The 12,390-nt window shown below is 45.8% G+C and overlaps 1 protein-coding gene across 2 annotated transcripts in view; it reads right to left on the bottom strand.

Annotated features, from left to right (window-relative positions):
• Positions 1-12,390, bottom strand: part of AP3B1 (adaptor related protein complex 3 subunit beta 1) — a 494,777-nt gene that overhangs the window by 304,363 nt on the left and 178,024 nt on the right. For both annotated transcript variants that reach the window (XM_063963639.1, XM_063963638.1), the window contains exons 8-12: positions 12,137-12,289; positions 11,734-11,831; positions 2,216-2,270; positions 2,055-2,126; positions 1,116-1,178 (exon numbers count right to left, since the gene is read on the bottom strand). In XM_063963639.1, coding sequence (XP_063819709.1) covers positions 1,116-1,178; positions 2,055-2,126; positions 2,216-2,270; positions 11,734-11,831; positions 12,137-12,289 — 441 coding nt within the window. The remainder of the gene's footprint in view (positions 1-1,115; positions 1,179-2,054; positions 2,127-2,215; positions 2,271-11,733; positions 11,832-12,136; positions 12,290-12,390) is intronic.

Raw genomic sequence — 12,390 nt, 5'->3', positions numbered from 1 at the left:
ACCATTTTACATGCATGTCTGAGCCTGCGATGGAGTCCTCATACTCCGTTGTAAAGGCTCCAGCGGCTTAGTTGCGACTTAGCGCTGCGCTTAGGTCCAGTGGTGCGTCTTTGTACACAAGCGGCAGATCAGAGACACCGCCAGATCTGTCTTGCAAAGATAGTAGCAGATCCGTATAATGTAATGCTGGGAGACCAAGCAGTTCTCTATATTGGAGTGATGACTGGTCCTCCTCATATACATTAAGGAAGCACAGGCTGATAAAACATTATAATAAGTGCCTTAATTAAAAACCCAATTTCAGCTCTGAGAACGTGTCTTTATCAAGTAAGAAAAAAATTCCAAAAGAATGGTCCACTGAGATCTAACGCATCATTTCCTGAGTGTGCCTATAATAATGTGAAATATTTTTATATTTCACCAGTGTCCTCTTACAGAGACCATGAATTCTATGCACTGCCCATCAAACACCCTCAGGACACAGCTGGAGACTAAAGCCCTAGAATAGAACTTCCTATTAGTCCTAAATCCCAACAAGACCTATGGCCAGCAATAAGCAATAATTAGTACCGTGGGGCATGCTTGTATTTTATGCAGGGAGAGGTTATGGGAATTGCTAGTTTGGCAGACACTAAGAGACATTGATCCCATGCACATAACACAAACTAGATAGGAATCACAAGATTTAGATATTGTGAAAGGACTCTGCTTGACCAGGAGTTTTGCCTATTCACTGTACTTGCACTTTTCATTTTAACTTGTTTAATTTAACCCATCATTTGACACACTTCTATACATTAGTGCACCATGCAGCACTAGAACTGCTGTGGAACTACACATACCAGCATGCCCTGCCACAGTTTGATCATGTCCTCATAGCAAACCACGTGTTGAATACTCCTGCCTTACTGCTACAAGAGGCAAATATATATTTAAAAAAAAAAAAAAAACTTCATGCAAGATAACACAACGTGATTCAAACTAATGAAGCAAAACCCAGATTCACAATAGAAACACTGAAATGAAAGGGTGGATGTGGAGGGGTGTCACAATTCACGGGGTGTGATGCCATGCCTACCAAGATTTTACAGACACCTGATAAAACACATACAAACCTGGAATTCGCGTAGCAGGGTGGAGACATTTGCTTCAGTTGCCAAATTTGTCAAAATTTCAAGCTAAAAAAAATTAAAGCAAAAGGTCATGGAGTAATGTATATAAATCTGATGGTCGCAAGTTTACAATAGCGCTGAATTTTTTTAAAAAGCCGCATTACTAAATAGTTGTGATAGTGCTGCTTAATTGTCCAAATGGTCGCTGAAAACCGGTGTGGCCAGGGGGAGCAATATGAAGTTACAAGCGCCATCTCTGCATCCTTACATTGGTCTGCACTGTTAAGGGGGGTACTCACGGGAGAGATGTGTGCTGAGCGATCTTAACACAGACCGCTCAGCACACATCTCTCACCCCGCTCAGCACAGCGCGATGTGCTGAGCAGGGGGAAAGCCGACGGGGGGCCGCTCACTTCACACAACGGTGAAGTGAGCGACCCGCTAGATTGAGCCTGCATGCAGCTCAATCTAGCATCGGCGATAGCGATGCGCGGGGCCGCGCATCGCTATCGCTGGAGGGCATACACACGGCAGATCCGTGCTTAAAATCTAAGCAATCTAGCAAGATTGCTTAGATTTTAAGCACGGATCTCTCCGTGTGTACCCCCCTTAACACTCCACTAAGCTTCTCTCCCAGGTGCACGGTGGACCCAGCAGAAACAGCTTCAGCGATCAGTTCCCGGGGCTCACAACGGAAGTTGAAGTGCACTTTTTTGGATGCACTCGCACTACACACACACCACTTCTTCCCCTCCATTTATTGTAGAGTACTATGGCATATGCTGGCACTATATAAACAACTGTGCACTGTAACATCATTCTAATGATCACTAAACCAACAGCAACGGCTGGAGAAAATGAATGGAGTCCATCTACGCGCTGCACGCTGGACTCAGAAATCTTTACAGCTGTTACTCTAAGGAAACCAAAAGCTTGTCTCACCTTTAACGTCTTTATCATGGTCGGATCGGTTGATCGGACATAGAAACTCTTTAGAAATGGCTCAAACAGGCCCTATAAAACAATGAGCAGAGATAATAATGGAGTAAGCAGAAGGCATGACTAGTTTTCACTCTCTAGGTTGCAATCATTAGCTGCATTACCTTCCTCTGTATAGACATCGTAGCTATGTTCTGAAGAACAATATATTGCACTTCCCTGGAAAACAGATGACAAGGCAATCAGAACTGAAACACTAGGAAAAAGAAAGAGTAAAATTTTGGCACATCTAGGCAAATAGACAAAATCTACAGGAAAAGATGGTGACACAATCTCTGCGGGGTACATACGTAAGTGTGACACTTCTACACATCTGAATGCACAATTACTATTTATTCAAATAAAAAAAAAAGTCTGGAACACATAAATACACATAAAACCAGGTTATGTTTAAGTGCGACAAATCTGGGCAACACTGCAGTTGATTGCTTTTTATTATTCGATTTTTTTAAACTGTTGAAACAAGATTGGTCTGTTTGGTCTTAAACCCCAGGCCAGATGAGGAAAACTCCAAAGTTACATAAATCCTGAGAGCCATGCATCTACCCAGAACGTTGGCGCTCACTCCGCAATCACGGACTCCTCTAAGCTGACTGAGTACCTGAAGAGAATGGAATGCTACAAAGCCAGGGACAGCTATAAAATGTTAATGAAATGCTTCTAGCTTTGCATTTCAATTATCAGAACCATCATCATCAGATGGAAATTAAGTGGAATTGTTGAGCTCAAGGAAAGATCTGGAAAATAACAAATCTCTGATTGAATACATCAAAGTAATGGTACTCAGTATAGGTTTCCTTTTACTAGAATGATTTGCATGGAAGACCTGCCAGAAAGGAAACATTCCTTCAGTGTGCAACACAAAATGTAGATATGCCACAAAGTATTGTTGACGCCATCAGGTGTCTACAAAATTGTAAAGGGAAAATGACCAAACAGAAAACAAACAATATAATACTGAACAGCTTCAAATAGACAGTATAAGGAGTAAAATCAAACCATAAGATATTAAGACAACTAAGTGACAGTAACATTATACTTATACCTCTATCACGTCGCACAAATAACACGGTATCGACCCACTATATTGCTGGGTCGAGGTGCAGTGTGAAAGGGGTAATATCCGATTTCTCGGGTCACCTGACCCGGTATTTCAACGCGGGTTAAAAGGAGGGTTTAACATAGGATGGTACCGGGTCGGGTGCGGTGTGAACGGGTTACCCGGGTTGATGCGACCTGAGACCTGTTCACACTATAGAGGAGGTGGCGCTTGGAGGTTATCTGATCTCCAGGTGCCGCATCCACCCCACTCCTGATGTTGTCAGCACCGCCTCTGCCCCCCGCCCACGATGGCAATCCGGCCTGGCATATTGCCGGGCTGGGAAGCCAGTGAAAAAGGTCCAATGCCAGGTCACACTTGGGAACGACCCGTCTCCAAATCCCGGGTGCGACCCGGCATTGCGATCTGAAAGCGGTATTATTGACATTTGCAGGAAGGATTCAGAGGTCCAGGTGATAGGGGCAAGCGAATAACGCGAATAATTTATGTCATCATGGCAAATGGTCATTAAGCCCACTGAAACGCCTACATCCACTTACCTGGAAATGGGCAACATGCTAGAGTTGCACACAATATAGGGAGCAGAGAAAACTACTCCAAATTCAGGAGTCTACCAGAAACTCCTGAGTACTGGGCAACTACGAGTTCACTCAATGAGCCATTGCCATGGGAAGGGAGGACAGAAAGTATTACACCAGCTTACTGTTAGTGGGTGTGTGTTAGAGACCAGGATAGCACAGGGTGGAATAACCTCTCATGTCAGTTTACAATCCAGGGATGACCACTACAGCTACAAAATATAGTGTTCCTTCTAGGCTGTTTCAGAAGGGTGCTGCACCCTGCCCATTTTTGAAATGTAAAAAAGCACCCTGCCCTTTTTCAGTGCACCCTGCAGGACCATAAATCACCCCCTTGTATACAGAATGCAACAGTCAGAGCGCATGTTACAATGTTGTCATCTACTCCTTGCCCACCTCTGAAATTGGAACACAATTTCTATCCATAGCCAACTGCATGGCAGAGGAGGCACTGTAAATAACACAGCACTCTGATAAAGAGAGAAAGAACAGGGTAAGCAGTGAGCATGTACTGCCTACAGTATTTCCCTAGTAGAACAAACTTATTATTTTTTTGTCCTATATATTTTAACCCATTGTTTAACTTTTCTGTTTTATAACACATACGGATTATAACTACTTCAGCACTGGAAAAGACATTTATAATTATCTACTTATGTATATGCTACAGCCGATCTTTCAAGAAGACTGGACATATACAGTATGTTTCTCAGTACAGATGTTAGGTGTCTTATATGTATGCATGGGTATATGATTTACTAAGGGCAAAATGTATGTACAAAAACTATAAACATATGCGCTATGCTTTGTGGCAAAGCGTCACATCAAAAATGTGCCCTTCAAAATAAAAATGTGCCCTCTTCAATGCTCAGCACCCTGACCTATACACTAAAAATACACATCTAGACAAAAACAGATGAAGTACACAACCACCTGGCCAACAGGTAAGCATTGGTGTGGATTTTTGTGTTGTCCTGGAGGAAGTAAGAATGGAGACAAAACAAATATCCAGCAATCCTAGACGCTAATACTCTAGAGTTAGTGGAGAAAATAAGATTTTACTCACCGGTAAATCTATTTCTCGTAGTCCGTAGTGGATGCTGGGAACTCCGAAAGGACCATGGGGGATAGCGGGCTCCGAAGGAGGCTGGGCACTCTAGAAAGATTTATGACTACCTGGTGTGCACTGGCTCCTCCCACTATGACCCTCCTCCAAGCCTCAGTTAGGACACTGTGCCCGGACGAGCTGACATAATAAGGAAGGATTTTGAATCCCGGGTAAGACTCATACCAGCCACACCAATCACACCGTACAACTCGTGATACTATATCCAGTTTGACAGTATGAAAACAACTGAGCCTCTCAACAGATGGCTCAACAATAACCCTTTAGTTAGCAATAACTAGTTACAAGTATTGCAGACAATCCGCGCCCAGCATCCACTACGGACTACGAGAAATAGATTTACCGGTGAGTAAAATCTTATTTTCTCTGACGTCCTAGTGGATGCTGGGAACTCCGAAAGGACCATGGGGATTATACCAAAGCTCCCAAACGGGCGGGAGAGTGCGGATGACTCTGCAGCACCGAATGAGAGAACTCAAGGTCCTCCTCAGCCAGGGTATCAAATTTGTAGAATTTTGCAAACGTGTTTGCCCCTGACCAAGTAACAGCTCGGCAAAGTTGTAAAGCCGAGACCCCTCGGGCAGCCGCCCAAGATGAGCCCACCTTCCCTGTGGAATGGGCTTTTACAGATTTAGGATGCGGCAGTCCAGCCGCAGAATGCGCCTGCTGAATCGTGTCACAGATCCAGCGAGCGATAGTCTGCTTAGAAGCAGGAGCACCCAGTCTGTTGGGTGCATACAGGATAAATAGCGAGTCAATTTTCTTGACTCTAGCCGTCCTGGAAACATAATTTTTCAAGGCCCTGACTACGTCCAGTAACTTGGAATCCTCCAAGTCCCTAGTAGCCGCAGGCACCACAATAGGTTGGTTCAAGTGAAAAACTGATACCACCTTAGGGAGAAACTGGGGACGAGTCCTCAATTCTGCCCTCTCCATATGGAAAATCAGATAAGGACTTTTATATGACAAAGCCGCCAATTCTGATACACGCCTGGCCGAAGCCAAGGTCAATAACCACTTTCCGCGTGAGATATTTTAGATCCACGGTTTTTAGTGGTTCAAACCAATGTGATTTTAAGAAACTCAACACCACGTTGAGATCCCAAGGTGCCACTGGAGGCACAACCGGGGGCTGAATATGCAGCACTCCTTTTACAATGTCTGAACTTCAGGTACTGAAGTTAATTCTTTCTGGAAGAAAATCGACAGAGCCGAGATCTGTATCTTAATGGAGCCTAATTTTAGGCCCATAGACACTCCTGCTTGTAGGAAATGCAGAAATCGACCCAGTTGAAATTCCTCTGTTGGGGCCTTTTGTGGCCTCACACCAAGCAACATATTTCCGCCATATGCGGTGATAATGTTTTGCAGTTACATCTTTCCTGGCTTGAATCAGCGTAGGAATGACTTCCTCCGGAATGCCCTTTTCCTTTAGGATCCGGCGTTCAACCGCCATGCCATCAAAACGTAGCCGCGGTAAGTCTTGGAACAGACAGGGCCCCTGCTGCAGCAGGTCCTGTCTGAGCGGCAGAGGCCATGGGTCCTCTGATATAATTTCTTGAAGTTCTGGGTACCAGGCTCTTCTTGGCCAATCCGGAACCACGAGTATCGTTCTTACTCCTCGCCTTCTTATTATTCTCAGTACCTTTGGTATGAGAGGCAGAGGGGGGAACACATAAACCGACTGGTACACCCACGGTGTTACCAGAGCGTCCACAGCTATCGCCTGAAGGTCCCTTGACCTGGCGCAATATCTTTTATAGCTTTTTGTTGAGGCGGGACGCCTTCATGTCCACCTGTGGCCTTTCCCAATGGTGTACAATCCTTTGGAAGACTTCTGGATGAAGTCCCCACTCTCTCGGGTGGAAGTCGTGTCTGCTGAGAAGATCTGCTTCCCAGTTGTCCACTCCGGGAATGAACACTACTGACAGTGCTAACACATGATTTTCCGCCCATCGGAGAATCCTTGTGGCTTCTGCCATCGCCATCCTGCTTCTTGTGCCGCCCTGTTGGTTTACATGGGCGACTGCCGTGATGTTGTCTGATTGGATCAGGACCGGCCTTTTGAAGCAGAGGCCTTGCCTGACTCAGTTCCAGAATATTTATGTAGGGAAGTCACCTGACTTGACCAAAGTCCCTGGAAGCTTCTTCCCTGTGTGACTGCCCCCCAGCCTCAAAGGCTGGCATCCATGGTCACTAGGACCTAGTCCTGTATGTTGAACCTGCGGCCCTCTTGAAGATGGGCACTCTGCAGCCACTACAGTAGAGATACCCTGGTCCTTGGAGACAGGGTTATCAGCCGATGCATCTGAAGATGTGATCCGGACCACTTGTCTAACAGGTCCCCCTGAAAAGTTCTTGCATGGAACCTGCCGAATGGGATTGCTTCGTAGGAAGCTATCATTTTTCCCAGGACTCGCGTGCAATGATGCACCGATAACTGTTTTGGCTTCAGGAGGTCTCTGACTAGAGATGACAGCTCCTTGGCTTTCTCCTCCGGGAGAAACACTTATTTCTGGTCTGTGTCCAGAACCATCCCCAGGAACAGTAGACGTGTCGTAGGAAACAGCTGTGTCTTTGGACTGTTTAGAATCCAACCGTGCTGTTGTAGCACTTTCCAAAATAGTGCTACCCCGACTAGCAACTGCTCCTTGGACCTCGCCCTTATAAGGAGATTGTCCAAGTACGGGATCATTAAAAACTCCCCTTTTTCGAAGGAGTATCATCATTCCGGCCATTACCTTGGTAACACCCTCGGTGCCATGTACAGTCCAAACGGCAGAGTCTGGACTTGGTAATGGTAATCCTGTACCACAAATCTGAGGTACTCCTGGCGAGGATAGTAAATGGGGACATGCAGGTAAGCATCCTTGATGTCCCGGGATACCATGTAATCTCCCTCGTCCAGGCTTGCAATAACCCCCCTGAGCGATTCCATCTTGAACTTGAATTTTTTTATGTATGTGTTCAAGGATTTTAATATAAAAAAGGGTCACACCGAACCATGCGGTTTCGGTACCCCAAACCGTGTGGAATAGTAACCCCGTCCTTGTTGAAGTAGGGGCACCTTAAGTATTACCTGATGGGAATACAGCTTATTAATTGCCTCTAGCACAGCCTCCCTGCCTGAGGGAGTTGTCGGCAAGGCATATTTGAGGAAACGGCGGGGGGAAGACATCTCGAATTCCAGCTTGTACCCTTGAAATACTACTTGAATGAAACAGGGATCCACCTGTGAGCGAGCCCACTGATCGCTGAAATTTTTGAGACGGCCCCCCACCGTACCTGGCTACACCTGTGGAGCCCCCGCGTCATGCTGTGGACTCAGAGGAAGCGAGAGAAGAATTATGATTCTGGGAACAGGCTGACTGGTGCAGCTTTTTCCCTCTTCCCTTGTCTCTGTACAGAAAGGAAGCGCCTTTGACCCGCTTGCTTTTCTGAAGCCGAAAGGACTGTACCTGATAATACAGTGCTTTCTTAGTCTGTGAGGAAAACTGAGGTAAAAATATTTCTTCACAGCTGTTGCTGCGGATACGAGGTCCCAGAGACCATCCCCATATAATTCCTCACCCTTATAAGGCAGAATCTCTATGCGCCTTTTAAGGTCAGCATCACCTGTCCAGTGACAGGTCTCTAATACCCTCCTGACAGAATGGACATTACATTCATTTTGGATGCCAGCCGGCAAAATATCCCTCTGTGCATCCCTCATATATAAGACGACGTCTTTAATATGTTCTCATGTTAGCAAACTAGTATGTTTGACAGGGTCACCGACCACGCTGCAGCAGCACGCTCTGCAGGTTTCAGTCTAGTACCTGAGTGTGTAAAAACAGACTTCAGGATAGCCTCCTGCTTTTTATCAACAGGTACCTTCAAAGTGGCCGTTCCTAAAACGGCAGTGCCACCTATTTTGACAACCGTGTGAGCGCCTTATCCACCCTAGGGGATATCTCCAGCGTAACTTATCCTCTGGCGGGAAAAGGTACGCCATCAGTAACTTTTTAGAAATTACCAGTTTCTTAACAGGGGGAACCCACGCTTCTCACACACTTCATTCATTCATCTGATGGGGGAACAAAACACTGCCTGCTTTTTCTCCCCAAACATAAAAACCCATTTTTAGAGGTTAATGTCAGAAATGTGTAACACATTTTTTTATTGCCGGGATCAAGTCACGGATGTTCCTAGTGGATTGTGTATATGTCTCAACCTTGTCGACACTGGAGTCAGACTCCGTGTCGACATCTGTGTCTGCCATCTGAATGAGCGGGCGTTTTTGAGCCCCTGATGGCCTTTGAGACGCCTGGGCAGGCGCGGGCTGAGAAGCCGGCTGTCCCACAGCTGTTACGTCATCCACCCTTTTATGTAAGGAGTTGACACTGTCGGTTAATACCTTTCACCTAACCATCCACTCTGGTGTCGGCCCCACAGGGGGCGACATCACATTTATCGGCATCTGCTCCGTCACTATATAAGCCTCCTCCTCAAACATGTCGACACAGCTGTACCGACACACCGCACACACACAGGGAATGCTCTGACTGAGGACAGGACCCCACAAAGCCCTTTGGGGAGACAGAGAGAGAGTATGCCAGCACACACCAGAGCGCTATATAATGTGGGGATTAACACTATAACTGAGTGAATTTTCCCCCATAGCTGCTTGTATATACAATATTGCGCCTAAATTTAGTGCCCCCCCTCTCTTTTTAACCCTTTGAGCCTGAAAACTACAGGGGAGAGCCTGGGGAGCTTTCTTCCAGCTGCACTGTGAAGAGAAAATGGCGCCAGTGTGTCTGAGGGAGATAGCTCCGCCCCTTTTCCGCGGCCTATTCTCCCGCTTTTTTCTGGATTCTGGCAGGGGTATTTACCACATATATAGCCTCTGGGGCTATATATTGTGGTATTTTTGCCAGCCAAGGTGTTTTTATTGCTGCTCAGGGCGCCCCCCCCAAGCGCCCTGCACCCTCAGTGACCGGAGTGTGAAGTGTGCATGAGGAGCAATGGCGCACAGCTGCAGTGCTGTGCGCTACCTTGGTGAAGACTGATGTCTTCTGCCGCCGATTTTCCGGACCTCTTCTTGCTTCTGGCTCTGTAAGGGGGACGGCGGCGCGGCTCCGGGACCGAACACCAAGGACTGGGCCTGCGGTCGATCCCTCTGGAGCTAATGGTGTCCAGTAGCCTAAGAAGCCCAATCCGGCTGCAAGCAGGCGAGTTCGCTTCTTCTCCCCTTAGTCCCTCGCTGCAGTGAGCCTGTTGCCAGCAGGTCTCACTGAAAATAAAAAACCTAATTCTATACTTTCTTTCTAGAGGCTCAGGAGAGCCCCTAGTGTGCATCCAACCTCGGCCGGGCACAAGATCTAACTGGGGCTTGGAGGAGGGTCTTAGTGGGAGGAGCCAGTGCACACCAGGTAGTCATAAATCTTTCTAGAGTGCCCAGCCTCCTTCGGAGCCCGCTATCCCCCATGGTCCTTTCGGAGTTCCCAGCATCCACTAGGACGTCAGAGAAATTGAAGTACGTTATATATTTTAGCAAGACAAAGATCCAAAACAAACTATGAAGTGCTTCAGGTAATGCAACATTAAGGTTTTTGAATGGCCTCCACAGCACCCAGACTTGAACAGTACAGAAAATCTATTGGGACATGTGAAACATGAGGAAATCCCAATAAGATCGCGGCACTAGAAGAGTTCTGCCAGTAACTGTGGGAAGAATGTTTTAAAGAAAGAACAATGCGATGCTTAGCTGGCTGCAATAAAAGATGGATTTACAGGAAATACAAAATAATAAATATGTGATTTCTGCTAAAGGCGGTGTCGCAGAGTGCCGACTGACAGGGCGCCCCAACTTTTTGAGAAAAAAAAAAAAGTAATTGTTCATTAAAATGTGCAAAATATATGTCATGTCTATCCTTGCTGAGGTTGCGTTTCACTGAAACATACACTTCGACTAAACCTTAGTGCTCACACAATCATGTTTTCAGATCAGCGTGCACAGTATAAGAATGTTCATATAAAGCCATATACAGGGTATAGAAACACATACAGTATACCAAATGTACAAAAACAAACACACTCTCACACACCTACAACAGGAAAAACACTCTGCAAGCAAATGTACAGGCATTCTGGGGGGATCCGGTCTAAAGATCGACAGTGTCTAGGTCGACAATGTTTAGGTCGACCACTATAGGTCGACAGTCACTAGGTCGACATGGATGGAAGGTCGACAGGGTTTCTAGGTCGACATGTGCTAGGTCGACAGGTCTAAAGGTCGACATGAGTTTTTCACTTTTTTTTTGGGGGGGGGGGGGGGATTTTTTCATACTTAACGATCCATGTGGACTACGACTGGAACGGTAAAGTGTGCCGAGCGGAGCGAAGGCACCATGCCCGAAGCATGGTGAGCGAAGCGAGCCATGTGAGGGGACGCGGTGCACTAATTTGGGATCCCGGTCACTTTACGAAGAAAACGACACCAAAAAAAAAATTCCTCATGTCGACCTTTAGACCTGTCGACCTAGCACATGTCGACCTAGAAACCCTGTCGACCTTCCATCCATGTCGACCTATTGACTGTCGACCTATAGTGGTCGACCTAGACACTGTCGATAAAACGAACCACACCCATTCTGGGAGCTCCCATTTACAATATCAGCCAACAACCATGTCAATTTGGATAGTATTGCTTAATAGTAAATCAGTGCTGAACTCTTTTAAATGCAAAGTTTAATTATGGCCGAAAGCTACATACTGTACAAACAAGCCAGTGTCCAAAAACAATAAGCAAGCATTCTCCCTCCCTGCAACCAGACCTGACTCCAGAGACACCAGAAAGCACTGACCATACAGTACCTGTGACTGCGGAGAAGGCGTACCAGGGATTTGGCAACTGTACTGGTTTCAGATTTCGGTGCCAAATGCCAATACAGCTGTGCTACTGCCATAACAACCTATTAGAACAAACAAAAACCACTTAGATTATGAAATGTCTGAATAACTGAAAAACATACAAAAAAATAAATCATGAAATTCTTTACTGCAACCAGGTTCAGCGATCATTTATACTTTTAAAATGCAGGTGTTTTTCTATTTATATTGACTCAAAACACTGGAACTTACCTGAAAAGTTAAATGGACCTTTGTCTAACCAATGTATGTACAATATTCTATTATAGAAGGATCAGTAGTCTCATTTCTGACAAGAACTAAAACATGGATTATACAATATGGCTGAATTCTAGGTAGACCATCATACCGCAGCGTTCCTGCTCTGCAGCAATGGCTTGGTATTCCGTAAGAGAAGCCTGTGGTCTGGATCCATTGTATATGGTTTTTTCTGGTTCGCTTCCTTCTCATTTTCTTCGTCTGAAGCATAAAAATTGTTTGTTGCATCCTCTGACATTTCATCCTGTAAAAGATCATCAGGAAAGACCATCAGTCACTGAAAACAAGAAATGAAGAGCATTTGGCTAGTCTGTGCTAATCATTCATTTCAATTCCAGTTATTGG

The sequence above is a fragment of the Pseudophryne corroboree genome, chromosome 1 (assembly GCF_028390025.1).
Source record: "Pseudophryne corroboree isolate aPseCor3 chromosome 1, aPseCor3.hap2, whole genome shotgun sequence".
Lineage (NCBI taxonomy): Eukaryota > Metazoa > Chordata > Amphibia > Anura > Myobatrachidae > Pseudophryne > Pseudophryne corroboree.
This window is presented reverse-complemented; position numbering and strand designations above follow the sequence as displayed.